Source organism: Pleurodeles waltl, chromosome 6 (assembly GCF_031143425.1).
Source record: "Pleurodeles waltl isolate 20211129_DDA chromosome 6, aPleWal1.hap1.20221129, whole genome shotgun sequence".
Classification (NCBI taxonomy): Eukaryota; Metazoa; Chordata; class Amphibia; order Caudata; family Salamandridae; genus Pleurodeles; species Pleurodeles waltl.
Window position 1 is genome coordinate 216,108,688 of NC_090445.1, and position 16,568 is coordinate 216,125,255.

The 16,568-nt window shown below is 43.4% G+C and overlaps 1 protein-coding gene across 2 annotated transcripts in view; it reads right to left on the reverse strand.

The window, feature by feature from the left end:
* Window positions 1–16,568, reverse strand: part of ITGA2B (integrin subunit alpha 2b) — a 327,605-nt gene that overhangs the window by 181,229 nt on the left and 129,808 nt on the right. For both annotated transcript variants that reach the window (XM_069237913.1, XM_069237914.1), the window contains exons 7-8: window positions 12,544–12,666; window positions 12,405–12,449 (exon numbers count right to left, since the gene is read on the reverse strand). In XM_069237913.1, coding sequence (XP_069094014.1) covers window positions 12,405–12,449; window positions 12,544–12,666 — 168 coding nt within the window. The remainder of the gene's footprint in view (window positions 1–12,404; window positions 12,450–12,543; window positions 12,667–16,568) is intronic.

Here is a 16,568-nt window from a genome sequence, read left to right on the forward strand (position 1 = left end):
AAAGGGTGATAGGGGAGAGGATGAAACTAACAAATGTAGAAAGCCAGGTTCAAAGTTTGGGAGCCAGCAGTGAGATGACCTAAACACAGGGCAAGTATGGAAAAAAGAGTCAACAGCAGAATTTTAGGAAGAAGAAAATAGATTAGAGGGGTCATGAAGAGTTCTCAACTTAGGTTGATAGGAGGTGCTGGGCAATGTATACATTTAGGACCATATATATGAACACATTTTCCCATAGACACAGATTGGGCAAAACTGCTTGCTACATCTGGCCCTTAATCACAAGACTCAAATGGCATGATATTAGGGCCTTCATTACAACCGTGGCGGACGGTGCAATGTTGGCGGTAGGACCGCAAACAGGCAGGCAGTAATTACCGGCCCATTATGACATTGGCGGTTTGTCACATGCCAAACTGCCAATGTACCACACCATCCGCCACGGCGGTAACAACCGCCAGGCTGGAGACAAGGGTCTCCTGCCTGGCGGCTGTCACCACTCGGCCTGTGGGATCATGACCCCGCATACCTCCATGGATTTAGTGGATTTTGAACCGCCACGAAATCCATGGCGGTGGGCACTGTCAGTGCCAGGGAATTTGTTCCTGGCACTGAAGCACTGATAGGGGTCTCCCCATCCCCCTCCCAGGAGTCCACCCCAACAACCACAACCCCCCTACCACCACCAAAGGTGGTAGGGCCCACTCCCCACCCCCAACCCGCATAGGCCATCCCAAACATACCTCCACCCCCCACTCACGCACGCACACACACTCGCACTTACAAGCACACATGCACACACGTTACATCCCCCCTACACACATCACAACCCCGCAAACTTACACGCACCCACACATCCCTCTAAACACTCACACTCACACCCCCATTAACGCACACAACCCCCCCCCTAAGCCCCCTCCCCTGTCGGACAATCACCTTACCTGCTTTGGTGGGCCTCCGGGAGGGAACGGGATCCATAGGGGCTGCTCCACCGCCAGCACCCCGTCACCAGAACACCGCCACGTCGAATACTGGAACGTAATTTGGTGAGCGGTGTTCTGATGACGTGGCGGTGACGAAGGAGCAGCCTCCACTACACCGCCGACCGCCAGTATGGCTGCTGGCGGCTCTCCATCCAAAAAATGGCAGAGGGTCACCACCAGTCATAATGTCTTCGGCCCGGCGGAACCTCCGCGGTCTTTTAAAAAGACCGCTGAGGTCGGAATGAGGGCCATAGTGTGTAGAATATGAACTATGAGGGGGACTTGTATCAAAACAAGCAGAACAGATGGCAATAGACTGGAGAGGTTCAAATAGCATGAAGGCAATATGGTAGAAGATCAAGTTCAGTACATGGGGCTTTAGTGATGTGGAAGGAAATGATAGATTGGATTTTGCAGAGATTCTACAGCTGAAAGCAGGAATCATGGTCTACAACAGTTTTGTGAGCATAGAAAGATTGAAAAGGAAGAATGATGATGACAGGTTGAGGAAAAAAGGGTTATGATAGACTTATTGAGCAAACTTCCAAGAAATTGATAGCAGCGAGGCATCTGGAAATCGTTCCTGAAGAGAAGGGCATAAGGAGGACAAAGAGGGAAATTCAGGGGTGTCACTGGATTAGACAGTAATGAAAGAATCATAACAAAGTACAAAAGTATAGTTAGAGAAAAGCTGAAGGCAGACAGGCACCAATCCTGCTCCATCTTCGGCCTCATTTTCTTGTGCCTTGAGTTCTTATCTGATAAGTCCCAGGCTACACAGGAGATGCCTTTCTATTAGCTCCAAACTGCTGTGGTGGAGACAGACATCTCAATGCTGCCATGCCATGTTTTTGTGGCTGCCAAAGTGTGCTCAAAACCGGATGCAGGTCGATGACTGTCTAGCTGTTTGGATACTGTTGTGCCACATTGTGTAGCAGGAGTAGAATGCAGGGGGTAACACATACTCTGCCACACACAGAGTGTGTGCTGCCCAATCTTAGACTGCCAAGCTGGGTGCTGCTTCATTGGGACAAGATTGGGCACTCACATGGGGCACTGGCCAGAATAGGGATACCAAGAGCCTGATTTAGATCCTGGCAGAGGGAATACTCTGTCACAAATGTGACGGATATCCCGTCTGCCGTATTACGAACCCCATAGGAAATTTTGGGATTGTAATACTGCAGACGGGGTATCGTCACGTTTGTGATGGAGTAACCCACTTCGTCAGGTTATAAGTCAGGCCCCAAGTGGGGATTGGCAGGAATCGGAATTCCCATTGGGAATAGTCATTCACTGGGGAGTCCCACTGGGGATGGGGACAGAGTGTGGGGGAATTGTGAGTTAGGATGATTGTGGGAGCACTGCTGATTTACAGTGGCGATTCAACTCAGCCAGAGTCTAAAAGCACTCTTCCCCCGTTGGCCCACAGAGGTGATTATAACACGCTGAGGAACTTTTCTGCCCAGTGGACTGCAATGCAATATCTCCAAAATATCTATCAGGTGAACTTCTCATAGGGAAACAACTTTCCGTATACTTCTACCTGTTCTATATGGTGGCCCTGAAGAGGGTCTTTTTTCCTATCCAGTTACAGTGCATTCAGCTATAAGGGACCTAAGACTAACTCAGTGGAGTGAGAAGGATAATAAATACAGTGTTCGCTTTCAGTGATGACACTACTTAATTCATCAATCAAATTATCCAAGTGTTACCATTCTTCTAGCTTCAACAAAGCTTAAATCACTAGACTCGCTGCAAATGGTATACTGCTTCAGTATCCATGTCTCACCATAACAGCCCCAAGGACATGATGCCATGCAGCTAGACGTCAAGTAGACAACACTAATGGCAGTATTGTAGACACAAAGGTTCTTGCTTTGCTTGGCTTCATCCTTCACCTCCCACTATATTCCATCATCCACATTGCCTACTTCTCTGAACCATCTTGCCCCTCCTTGGTCCCAAATCTCTTTCTTTCCATAGTTTACCATATTATTCTACCCTTTCCTTTAACAGCCTTGTACCATTTATCTCAAAAGGTTGGATCTACCTCCTGATGACTCATGTACGTCAAGCCTGCTCAATACTTACACCGCAGATAATCTGCCACTTTCACTGACAGCACCTGCCCTCATGCACTTTCTTAACTCTCCTGATTTATTGCCTCTCCTCCTTTCAGCTAACACCTCTTTTCCTTCATTTTATAATCTCTTCTAATCTGTCCTCTCTTGTGGTCAAGAATTCCTTCAAACCTCACCCCATGCTCCTCAGATCTTCCTCTTAACTTGTGCTTGTTACTTCCTTCTAGCTCACATAGTGACACATGCCCTCTTCTCCTCACCTGACTCTTTCCACTGTATTGTTACTCTCTGTCTGTGGGGACAAATCTACTGCTCCCTTATTAACATCTGATCCTAGGCTTGATCATACTGAATTAACATCTACCTATTGTCACTTCTTCTGCCACTCTTCTAGCACCTTTCAAACTCAAGCTACAAAAAGCCACAGCCTTTCGGGCACTAGGCACAAACTAAACCACGTCTACCCACCATAAGACACACACTAAAGATCAAAAGCACAAAAGAAACTAATGAGGCATTCATGATGCCTTGCTCCCATCTACTGCCTTTGCCTCAACAGTTTGAGCATGATTATGAGTTTATTGTCTACAATCACTATATCTAATACACTGCTCTTTACTTCCCTAGACAGTGATCTGCCGCACCACCACCCATCTTCATCTTATCCAACCAATCTAGCTTCTACTCACCCTTCTTGAGCAGGAAACAGAGCCCCTAAAGATGGTGCTGGCACCTTCAAAATCTCATTGAATCTATAATCGACCTCACACCTCTTCCTCCTTTACCACACTTCTCCTCCTAACCTTAACTGAAGTGTTTCATGACTATCACCCCTGCCTACCTTTCCTCCTTTCCCTCGCATCAGCTCTCCCACTTAAACCACCCACTGATCAATGCACAAGACCTAATATTGAATGTGCTCTTCTTAAGAAAACATGGGGGCATATTTATAATCCCCTAGCGCCACCAGAGAGTCACTTTCGTGCTGCTCCGGTGGCGCTGTGCACTGCGCCGTATTTACAAGACAGCATTAAGCCACTTTTTGTGGCTTAATGCCACCTTGTAAATACAGCCCCTTAACACGCAGCACTTTGCATGGCAGGGGCGTGCAATGGGTGTTGCTGTGGGCGTTCCACAGTGTTGGAAATGGCCCTTTTTGCATGGTTATCCCCAAACTTTTTGCCTTCTTCCTCCTATTTGTTTAGGTCTATTTTTGCTGGTTTATTGTCTCTGTGCACTTTACCACTGCTAATCAGTGCTAAAGTGAAAGTGCTCCCTATAGAAATTGTACTGTTGATTGATGTATCCATGATTGGCATATTTGATTTACTGGTAAGTCCCTAGTGAAGTGCACTAGAGGTGCCCAGGGCCTGTAAATCAAATGCTACTAGTGGGCCTGCAGCACTGGTTGTGCCACCCACATAAGTAGCTCTGTAATCATGTCTCAGACCTGCCACTGCAGTGTCTGTGTTTGCAGTTTTGACTGTAACTTCGACTTGGCAAGTGTACCCACTTGCCAGGCCTAAACCTTCCCTTTTCTTACATGTAAGGCACCCCTAAGGTAGGCCCTAGGTAGCCCCAAGGGCAGGGTGCAGTGTATGGTTAAGGTAGGACATATAGTAATGTGTTTTATATGTCCTGACAGTGAAATATTGCTAAATTCGTTTTTCACTGTTGCAAGGCCTGTCCCTCTCATAGGTTAACATGGGGGCTACCTTTAAATCTGATTAAAGTGTTGATTCCCCTTGGGAGAGGATGGACATGTGGAGTTTGGGGTCTCTGAGCTCACAATTTAAAAATACACCTTTTAGGAAAGTTGATTTTAAGATTGTGCATTTGAAAAAAACACTTTTAGAAAGTAGGCATTTTCTTGCTTAATCCATTCTGTGACTCTGCCTGTTTGTGGATTCCCTGTCTGGGTCAGTTTGACAGTTGGGCTGTTCACACCTCGCCTCTAGACAGTGACACAAAGGGGGCTGGGGTGTAGCCTGCATATCTTGATTAGCCATCTGTGCTGGAGGGCATGGGAGGAGTGGTCACTCACACTTGAAAGGACTGTGCCTGCCCTCACACAATGCCGTCTCCGACCCCCTCTGGTGAGTGTCTGGGCCCTGGCCTGGACAAGGAAGGATCTTGCAAACACTTGAGACTTTGCTTTGACGTTTGCAAACTCCAAAGGCAGAACTGGGTATAAGAAGCAGACCCAAAACCCCAGACTTTTAGAATCTTTCTGGAATCAAGGGGAACCTCTGCCCAGGAGAAGAGCTGAAGGAGGAGTACTGTCCCTTTGCTGTGTTGCTTTGCTGGACTGGCCTGCAGTTGCTGCTTCTGCCTGAAAAGAGTGCAAAGGGTGAACTTTGCTGTGTATCCTGCTTGAGAAAATTCTCCAAGGGCTTGGAGTAGAGCTTGCCTCCTGTTGGAAGTCTCAGGGACACCAGAGACTTCAGTTTCCTCGACCTGTAGCACTGGGAACTGCGTGTTTTGTGCTGTCCAAGAGGAGAAACCACTGCGACGCCGCCAACTACGCTGCTGGCCTGCACCGTGACCTGCCGACGTCGCACGGAGTCGCATTGCCCCGCTTCGCACCGCGACCCTGGTCTCACCGACACCGTCATTGGACGACTTCACTGAGACGCTGCTCGCACCGCGACCTGTGGGCCCCGCACTCCGGTGTCACCTGCTCACACCGCAGCCTAGGCATCCCCGGCGAGGTCGCTCCTGCTGACACCGGCGCCGCTGCCTGCACCGCGGCCTGTGGGCACCGCTTGTGAGGAGCACGAAGCACCGTCCCGTCCCACGCCGCAGCCCCGATCCACTGACGCCAGCACCATCGGCTCCAGTGTTGTCACCAGGAATCCTTGCCTGCACCGTGGCCTGTGGACACTGCTCGTGAGGGCCACGAAGCACCGTCCCGCCCCGCACCGCTGGCTTGGGCCTACAGACGACAGCGCTTCCGCAATGACGACGCTGCTGCCTGCACCGTGAACTGTGGACACCGCACATTGCACCGCCCCGCTTCACACCGCAGCCCTGGTCTCACCGACGCCGCTGGATGGCGTCACCGAGCCGTTGCCTGCACCGTGACCTGTGGGCACCGCACGTCGCATTGTCCCGCTTCGCACCACAGCCCCAACGCCATCCCCGCCAGCGCACCTGATTTCATCAGCCCGGAGTTCGATCCCCGAGGTGCGTGACTTCAAGGGCCCGACGACTCCTGCACCGTCTCCGGCCCGACACCGCGACGTCAGTGACGCCACCCTCCGGAGCTCATCGTGAGGATCACAACGCCCTGCAAATCCAAGGTACTGTTTGTGGGTCTTCCCGACACCACAGCTGGACTGCGACACTGAGGCCAGCCTGAACTTTTGGTTTTGTTGTTCACGACGACGTGATAGCCCCAGGTGGAGTTATCGACTTCAAGGAACTGGATTGTTAAGTACATCTTGCAGCATTCATATTTTTATTACTGTAAGTTGGATTTTTATCGTATTTGGTCTTGTTTTATATAGATAAATATTGCCTATTTTTCTAAAGCTGGTGTGGTGTCCTTTTGGAGTGTTTTCACTTATTACTGTGTGTTATGTGCAAATGCTTTACACATTGCTTCTGAGATAAGCCTGACTGCTCGTGCCAAGCTACCAAGGGGGTGAGCAGGGGTTATCTGAGCGGGTATCTCCCTTATCCTGCCTAGAGTGAGGGTCCCTACTTGGACAGGGTGCAAACCAACTGCCATCTAGAGACCCCATTTCTAACACACAGCAACACCCATTACATTTTGATGCTGCCCGAGATTTACTAGATTTTGTAAATCTAAGGAAGCGCCAAAATCTAACGCCACCCCAGGGGTGGCGTAGCATGGTGAAATGCTTTCATTTCTCCTCAGTTATGCTCTTTCCAGGTGTGTTGCATTCTAACAGAAATGTTCTTTTAGTGTGATACACACCTGCTCCTACTTTCTTTAGTGTATTCTTACTAATAGACAGACCACCGCCACAAAATGAAACATTTACAGTCACCCTTTTGAACACCATATGAAACATCTTGGCCAAATATTGAAACCGGTACTTACCTGGTGACCTCAGCAATTATTTGACTGACCATCAATCCCACTGCCAGGAACCATCTCCAAAAATCTATAAGCTCTAAACCTCAATTAAATAGTCACTGGGGCTCTTGTGGTGAGCAGGCACATTTGAAAGTTTCTCTTGAAATTTTGAGGTAGGCCTGACTGTTTTACCACAGGTACCAATTTTGATTATCAAGGTCCCTCCCTGATTGATGTGAATTTCTTAGTGTTTCAAAGTTAGATGTAAGGAGGTAACTTAACTGAGCCTTCAACAGGTGGAGCCTTAATTATTGTGTTTTGTGTTAACTGATGTGACATATATATGTATGTGTGTGTGTATATATATATATAAAATGTATTATATGTGCGTGGGTGTATTTATATATATATATATATATATATATATATATATATATACACACATATAAATATATTTACAATATGTATATCATTAATTAATAAGGAACACTAGAATAGAAGTGCACATTTTGCCCTTAAGATGACCTTGGGGATGCATTACTTTGAAAACTTGACGAGGCTAAAAAGACAGCACCTAAAGACTATTCTGTTCAATTACTTTATTCATGCTTTATTGGCCTCTCGTGTAGTTGTCTAAGGCTCTAGTAAGCATTGTAAAGTATTTTTCTACTGTTGTGTATTTGTTTAGATATGTTGGTCTTTGTATAATTTATGCTGTGGTGTTAAATGTGACTCTCTACTCATTTTGTATTGATATAAAACAAATGTTTTAAGGAATAATTTTCAGCTTTCATTTTTTGTATTCAACTTAAATAAATTAAATTTGTATTCAGTGTGACCCCTCCCACCTTGCTAGCTTTTATAATTTTGTTGCACCTGCATGCTAGCTACTTTTACTGCATATATTTTAAATATTAATATACCAATTTCTTGAAGTTACGCTACTGTCTCTGTCTGATCCAAAGTCAGATGACCCCTCTTGGATTCATTGCTCTTTTGTATAAACACACAGTAGTGGATACCATCTCATCTCTTTCAGCTATCCAGCATGATTTATTATCCTTGAAAAAGTCACTTATTGTGCCAAAACATGTGTTGGTTGTGGCTGTTCTTGTAAAGTGACATGTACTGGAGCCTACAATGTTTCAGAATTACTGTCCACTGAATTTTATGTGAAGGATCTTACAATTATTGGACTATATCTGAGTGCTGGGGTATCCCTATCTGAATTCGGCTATATGTAACTGGTTGAATCATTGTTTTATATTGTTAGTCTGCCTCTTTCATTAGCCTCAAGCTCTTACTAAAGCATTGTGGGCCACATGTACGTAGATGCAATTATGCATTTCCTAAATAGCGGTTTCATAGAAAGCGCTATTTGTGAAATGCAAAATGCTATGTACCAAGGTACTGATTTCCTAATACCGATTCCTACAATGTTGGAATCATTATTAGAAAATCACAAATAAGAAATCCCATGCCATTTGTGACAATGGGCCAGTTTTGCATTTCCCAAATAGTGATTTCCCTCTAGGAAATCGCTATTTGTGAAATGCAAAACCAAGGATGGCTGTGGGCAAAAGGCCCTCCGAATGCACCCCAATAATAGTGGTGCACATGTAGAGCACCCATATGCCAAAGGGGCATGTGTGCGCTCTATTTAATTTTAAAAAAAGCATTTTGGGGTGCAATGGTAATTGCATTTCTAGATGCCCAATTCACATTAGGAAATGCTTTGTATATCTGAATAGGAATCGCAAATAGGTAATACCTATTTGTGATTCCCTAAAGGGCTTTGTACATCTGAAAATACAATTTTTCATTTATTAACAGCCCGTAATAGAGATTCAGACCATTAAGAAATGCATAATGGTTTTGTACACCTGACCTGTATTACTAGTTCATGAAAAGTCATTTATTGAAATACATTCTTACCCACTCGCTGAAAATTTTGAAAGTGTGCTTCATGACCACAATTTCACTTTGATACATACTTGGGCGGCTCATCTCATCTTACATGAGCAGCACACATCATCTAAGACCCACGGATTTTGATGAAACTATGTTTTTTCTCTTTCCATGCTAATATCATCTTCAATATAAGATGCATCACACACAAGGCCATCAGAACGGAAGTTCCTCCATATTTCAAAGAAAATAACTATCTCAGGTGGACAGTGTAACATCAGAAGGCAGGATATCACCAGACTGTAATCAAAACCTGCAAAAAGAGAAAATCAAAAGAAAACTCTTCTCTAGCTATGCTCCTCAGATCTATAACAATATCCCGATTACCAAAAGAACTGCACCAAACCTTTTACAAATCAGCAAGAAGATAAAATCCCATGTCTTCAGAGAACACTACATCATCATTCAATAGGATTCACCTACCACAAACATATAGCGTCATTGGAAATAATTATAAATTGTCAGGGATCTTGTGCTTGTTAGGTGCACTGTTGCTCTCTACCTATGTTTGCACTCCTCAGATACCTACACGTACATACAAACATAAATGCTCACAAAACCTTCAGTGAACAACATTACAAATTGAGGCTAATACAGCTAAAACTAAAATAGCTCCAAATAGTTGATCACTTCAGTTAAACAATCCATGACTCCTAGTCCTTCCTTGAATTTACCTATCTACTCTTCTAGAATCCTCAAATCCAATCTCTTCCTTATGCAAAAACATTATGTAAGGCATACTAACATTAGTGCCGAAATCTGAACTCTGGTTATGTGTCTACTTCCACATCTGATAATACATCTGATATTTGGGAAGAGTTTTTACTTTTCGATATTGAGTTGTTTCACACTTTGGCTCTATAAAGGCCACATTATATTCAGATGATGTAGTTTTGGCTGCAGTGTTGAAGGAAATTCCCCTCACGCTCTCCAAATTTTAGCTTACGATAATAAATATCTCTGGCACACAGAATATGTTTCTTGGCTCACTGAAGACCGGACAAGCATTTGCAATTTTAAAAAAAAGTCTTCCTTGGACCCTAATGATCTAGTGAATATTTGTGCTCATACTGCTCTTCGGTTGTTGGGTAAGCATCTTGCATACTGTGCTGCCCTTACCTACAGAATTACATCACTGAACACATTTTGGTATGTTCGTCTCAATCTAGTTTCTGTGTTTGATGCAGTGCCAGGACAGCTACTGTACAAAATACAAATGATGCCACGTGTGCGCTTGTATGCTGGTTCTGCTCAATCTCTCTGCAGTCTTTGGTACAGTCGACCTTGGAGCACCTTACAGTTTCTCCACGCACATGGGTCTGTGTGATCAGGGTTCTAAACTGGTTCTCTCCACATACCCAGTTCATTCCGGTGGATGCTCCAGGGCCAGCCCCTATGCATGTTGCAGAATACCCCGGGTTCAAATCCAAGCTGTTTTGCATCTACCTGGCAAGCAGGGTGAAGTGGTTGCTTCACCTCGATTCACCAATATGCCAGTGCCACTCAACTCAATCTTGGAGTGTCAACTGTGGAGGACATTCATCATCTAAGTGACTGTTTTCGTGCAATGAACAATTAGATGTCTAACTTTTTAATTAAAAAAACTTAAATACTGAATTTACTTTGTTTACAACTGCTACCATATTCTCTAAGTTTAAAGCTGTCTTAATGCACTTGTTCCTACAAGATAGTAGCACATATCAAATAATGAGTTAGAGGACTTTCAATATAATATCATACATTTTTACATAGTATAGAGTTAGTTTGCATTTTACATTTACTTGAGACAGTTCTGTACCAGAGAAACATATCATAATCTACCACTTGAGTTAAGCTTTTTTGAATGTAGATGATGATAATGATGATACAGTCCTCCGAGCGCGAGGGATCTTATGTGCATCTCCCAAGAAAGACTGAATGACAATGTACTATTTTTGAAGGCTGGTATTTGAAGAAGTTGTAACTCTGTGCTGCACAGAGAGCAGAGTGCCATCACTTAGTTTTGAGAGTATCAATGCCTGAACTATGGTTTTGAAATCCTGTTCTGCAATGATGTACCTTATCAGTTTTAGATGTCTGAGCTGTTAGTATACATTCTTTTCTAGGTTATTGTGTGCTAGAAGATTGATTAGAGTGTCCTCAAGAATAATAGCTTATAACAAGGAGAGTTACCAGAGTCAAGAACATGCAGGTGATCATGTACCTAATTAAGTTCAACAGTCTCAGTGTAGTGCTGCATCCTTATGCAATTCCTAATTGAAGATCATCTACAATATTCCCCTTGTATGTATTTCCACACAGATTTCCAAAACTTTTGTCAAAAATCGTAAGGCTGTGATTGTGCAGAAATTATTAAGCTCTGCTGAGGCAGCTGTTTATTTTTTTTTCAAGAAAAAGGGAAATAGATCCACTGGACTTTGCCTTGTGTGAGAGTGAAATTGATAAGATTCTTCCAGTGTGGTACAAAGCAAAAACAAATACTTTTGAAATGTGGCCAGGGGTGCTGGAAATGGATCAGGGAAATTATTAAATGATCTTGAAGATGGTATGGATCATTTAAAAATGGCAGATATGACTAGATGACTCACTGTTACTGGTTGTTTTGATGAATGATTCAGTCTTACTATATTTTGTTCAAAGAACTCAACAAAGTTCTGCTGTTTTACTTTAGCACCTTTTTGCCTTTCCATCTGTCTTGTTACATATCTCTTCTGTTACAGTTTTAAGATTATAATTTTAGGGATACTGTATCCGTACTCTTTTCATTGCCTTGAGAGCTTTCTTCCCTTCATTCATCATTCAGTTTTTGGAGTAACATGAGGGGCACTGCTTGGAATTCACTGTATTCTTTTCCAGTGGTGCAATGTCATTCTTGACGTTGCGAGGTGGTTAACATAAGATAGAGAGGAGGAGTGAAGCTCAGGGGGAACTATACTGGTTAGGTTACTTGATTATTTTTTATCTGTGATTCAAATCTCTAACATTTTACATTGATGCGTGATCTTATTTTTAAGATACGGAAAAGTGGTCAGACCGGTTTTTGATGTTATGCAGTCTAATACAGAACCCTTTGTATGACTAGGAGCAGAACAGTGATGAATCAGGCCATTAATTACCAGGAAGGTGGTAAAAAGGTATTTCCTTCAATAGCTCTTCATATCAGACTAAAATCCTGAGCATAGATTGTGTTTCAGGAAAGTAGGAGACTTTAGGACACCAGGGGTAAATAATGGAACGCAACAGAGATTTCGTATCATAACTTCTTACTGTCACTGATAGAGCCCAAATAAAAGGACTCACAAAAAAGGAACAGAAATCACTTACCTGGCACAGAGTCTTCTGTAAACTCTCCATAGGTCAGAGAGTACCCTGTATAAAAAAGATAATGTTTAATCCCACTGAATGAAGAAGCCAAGTAAATATCATTAACAAAGAGTGGAAATTAGGTCTGCGTTCAGATTACCTTTGTAGGCGTCATTGTAGATGCTTCCAACATCTCTGGAAAGCACCTGGGACACCCATTTGAGGGGTGTGTATGAGCCAAAGCTGGCAGCAAACTTAGACAACTGAACAGATGCAATCATTCCTGGAGAGAGAGGGAGACCAGAAAACTACTGTGAATGCGCAGGCATTAAAGATCAGCCTATCACTATGCTCAGTATACAAACGTTAAGCACAAGGGACCAGCAGAAGGAGAGATTTAAACAGACGATGCAAGCATGAGGCAGTACCAGAGGCCATTGAAATAGGTGGGAAGTAATAATAAGGCTAAAGTTTAGACAACAACGCAATACGCTGAAATTCCAAAGTCATAGTTAATGCTGAAGGAAATGCACATTTCATGGATGAGTGTATGCCACTATAGGATGGCCCTAGGGTGTTTTGGTCAATCTGTTTGGTTGTAAACATGCAAAACAGTTGTGGGATATACTGTCCAGTATGATTGCTTCATAGTAACGAAACAATCCCAGATTAAAACATCAGAAAACACCAACTCATCCCATGCTGTGGGTGAGTGTTAAACTAGTTTGGTTAATGGCAGGACAAAGTATGCATTCGACCTGGAGCCAGAGGAGGGTTAGGTAGGTCAGGCCCATACAAAGGACCCCCGACCCATGAAAGGCCCATTGACAACTGGACAGCCCAACTTTGTTAATGTATGAGGGCTTCTCATAAGCCTGAGCATCCTCTCTGCTTTGTACTCAAATGGCAGTAAGAGTAACAGTTGAGAATTGGGGTGAAGGCAGCAGCCATGAAAGCAGTTCTTATTATATTGCCCTCATTAACTACACATAAAAAATAGGATGAATGTCAGCACTCCAAAATAAAAAATAAAAATACAGAATGCAAACTCCCATCGCAAAGTAATGGTACTTATGAAACAATATCACAAAACAATCTCCCTGAAAAAAAAGGTTTTCCTTTTCAAGAAAGTGTACATAAAATGTGTACAAAACTATATCATCTATCCTATAGTGGGAATTTGTTAACTTTTCTTTGCATTGGGGCACAATTCATAACATATACATTAATATAAACTACACAAAAGAGATTTTTCTTGGTTGCATTCTGTATGGTCAATTCTAACTAACTTACCTGCGGGTATAGCTGCCAGTATATTAACCTGCTAGATATAAGGCCTAATTTAGAACCTGGTGGAGGGGTTACTCCGTCACAACGGTGACGTATATAGCACATCTGCTGAAATCTAAATCCCATGGAATGTAATACAGTTTGTCTTCAGTCAGGGTAGTGGAGTATGTCCCATCACTGCCCTGGCAAACCAACACCTTACTCTAAATCCACCAGGGGCAGCTTAGCATTTCATATCTATGAGATGGATAAAATGAGCACCATAGACCTGATCATAGGCAGACCTTTATCTGCAGTGCTAAAAAATGACAAAATGGTCTGCATCCAAGGGCTCCGTTAAAAGTTAATATATATTTATTAACTGAAAAAGTAAAGTTTACACCAAAAGTCAATGTTATATGGGGTGCAGGACACAATACATAACAAAAGTCCATAAGCTTGAAATACATGTTATCGCCATACAAAATCCTTATAATACAATACATAATGCATTACGAGATGTTGTGCGTTGTGATGTGTTACTGATTATTCTGGTTAAAGGTTTTGACAAGCGGACTATCATGGCAGCAGTCAGGATTTCAGTTGGAAAACAGATGGTGGGACCGTTACCACCAAAATCTAAATCAGACCCTAAATCATTATGCTTTCACAGTAAAGAGAATAATTCAGGACCTCATGCTCTGATGATCGTTAATACCAGTTAAAAAATGAAAAGTAATCCTTCAACATCTCTTGATACTGAGCAGCTGATATTGCACTGCAGGAGACTTTTTAGAAATGAGAACTTCCAGGTGTCTGTCTCATTGCTTACCAACATTCCTGCTGTGCGTGAGGTGGCAAACTTATCCATGGATGTAAAGGCTGAGCTACATAAATAATCACAACCTCGACTGATGTTACTATCCATTCCCACCTGCATGTGTTGGTACAGATCCATAATAGCATCCATGGCATGCCAAAGCAGCACTACATTAGTAGCACAGTGTAACTCCAGGCCCACATAGGAGCCTCAAGTATTCAGGATTACTGACAGAATATCGGAAATAGAAATAGCGTGCGGACATAATATTGTGGCAAAAATATCAAGGACCAAAATATCAAGAAGGTAAGTGACTTAACTCCACATCTACATGTCATCAAGTTGTATATATCATCAAGGTACATATATGTGAAGTTATATATGCTCAAACTTTGCTTACCTATAGAAACTTAACTTCACAATATTTTTGTTCTCAATATTCTTGACACAATATTTCATCCCACAAAATTTCTGTTTCCAATAGTCTGTTTAAACACCAAGGGGGTTATTCTAACTTTGGAGGAGGTGTTAATCCGTCCCAAAAGTGACGGAAAAGTGACGGATTTACCACCAGCCGTATTACGAGTCCATTATATCCTATGGAACTCGTAATACGGCTGGTGGTATATCCGTCACTTTACCGTCACTTTTGGGACGGATTAACACTCCTCCAAAGTTAGAATAACCCCCCAAGTATTCAAGATGTAATAATGGCTCTTGGTCTCAAATGAGGACAACTTCCCCGGCCCTAGAGCTGTCACCAGCTTACAAGGAGGATTAAATACTTCCCAACAGATGTTTCCACCTCACCTTAACCACACACTTTAGTATGATGCTCCTATTTGGCTGGACATTCTACAAATACACTAAAATATGTGTCTTTGAGACATTTATACCAATTCCTCTGTGTGTGTATGTGTGTTTGTGTGTGTGTGTGTGTGTGTGTGTATATGTGTGTGCGAGTATATCTATAGTGGTAAATGATTAAACAGGATGCAATAAATACAAATGTTAAGTCAATTCTAGGTTTTAGAGAAACTAAGAGCCTTATTACGACTTTGGCGGTCCATGTACCGCCAAAGTCGCAGTGGCGGTCCCACTGCCAGATTACAATCCTGGCAGTTGGACCACCATGAGACCGCCACCTCTGCCGGGATCAGGGAGTTCGGCACCACCATGCTGATCACATCTTTGCTTTCCACCAGCCTTTTCATGGCGGAGTCCCTGCCATGAAAAGGCTGGCAGAAAGGCAGTGCTGGGGGCCACAGAGGGGCCCTTGCACTGCCCACAACTATGTAAAAATAAAATGCGCTGGTGCCCTAAGCCCTCCTCTTAAACATGCGGCTGCTGCAACTGTTCGAACATGGAATACTGAGGCAGCGTAAACCTGAAGCCATCTCTGGCCTCTTTATTACATTTACAGCCACTCCCTGCCCCTTCAGCTCACTCTTGCAGCTTTCTGTTTTCTCCCTTTGTGAAGCTTTTTCGTTATTTTCTACCTCCGTCTTTCCCATATAAGGCTTTTGCTTGCAGTAAATGCTTGAAGCAGAAACAAAAGTGCCAGCCCTCAAAAATAAGTGCAGGTGCTCTGCACCGGAAACAACAAGTACAATTTAATCACTGGTGCAGGGGTACAGATGCCAGCACCCTCGGAATGCGCACTCCGAGGCATACAGTGCGCATTCTGAGGGTGCTGTGTGCAATGGCATTAGTCTCCGCTCCCTAAGGGAGCTGAGGCCAATGCCGCCACACTGTTGCCACCAGGCTGACTGGCGGAAATGTTGCAATATGACGTTTCCGCCAGTCAGCCCGGTGGAAACATCGTAATACGACGGTGGTGAGGCCGCTGCATTGATGGCAGCCTCACCACTGCCATATTGGAGTTGTGGCAGTTCAATCGCCCAACTCGTAATCAAGCCCTAAGTTTCTTTGTTTACACAACTGAGGATAAAACAGTACAAATAAGAGTTACTAAGGAAAATCTGAAAGTACTACCAACTTTTGGAGTTCAGACACTCTTAAATTGTTTTTTGGGTTTCTATTTTGTGCATCAAAAATGATTATTAATATTTTTTTACACTTGTCAGAGAAATAAT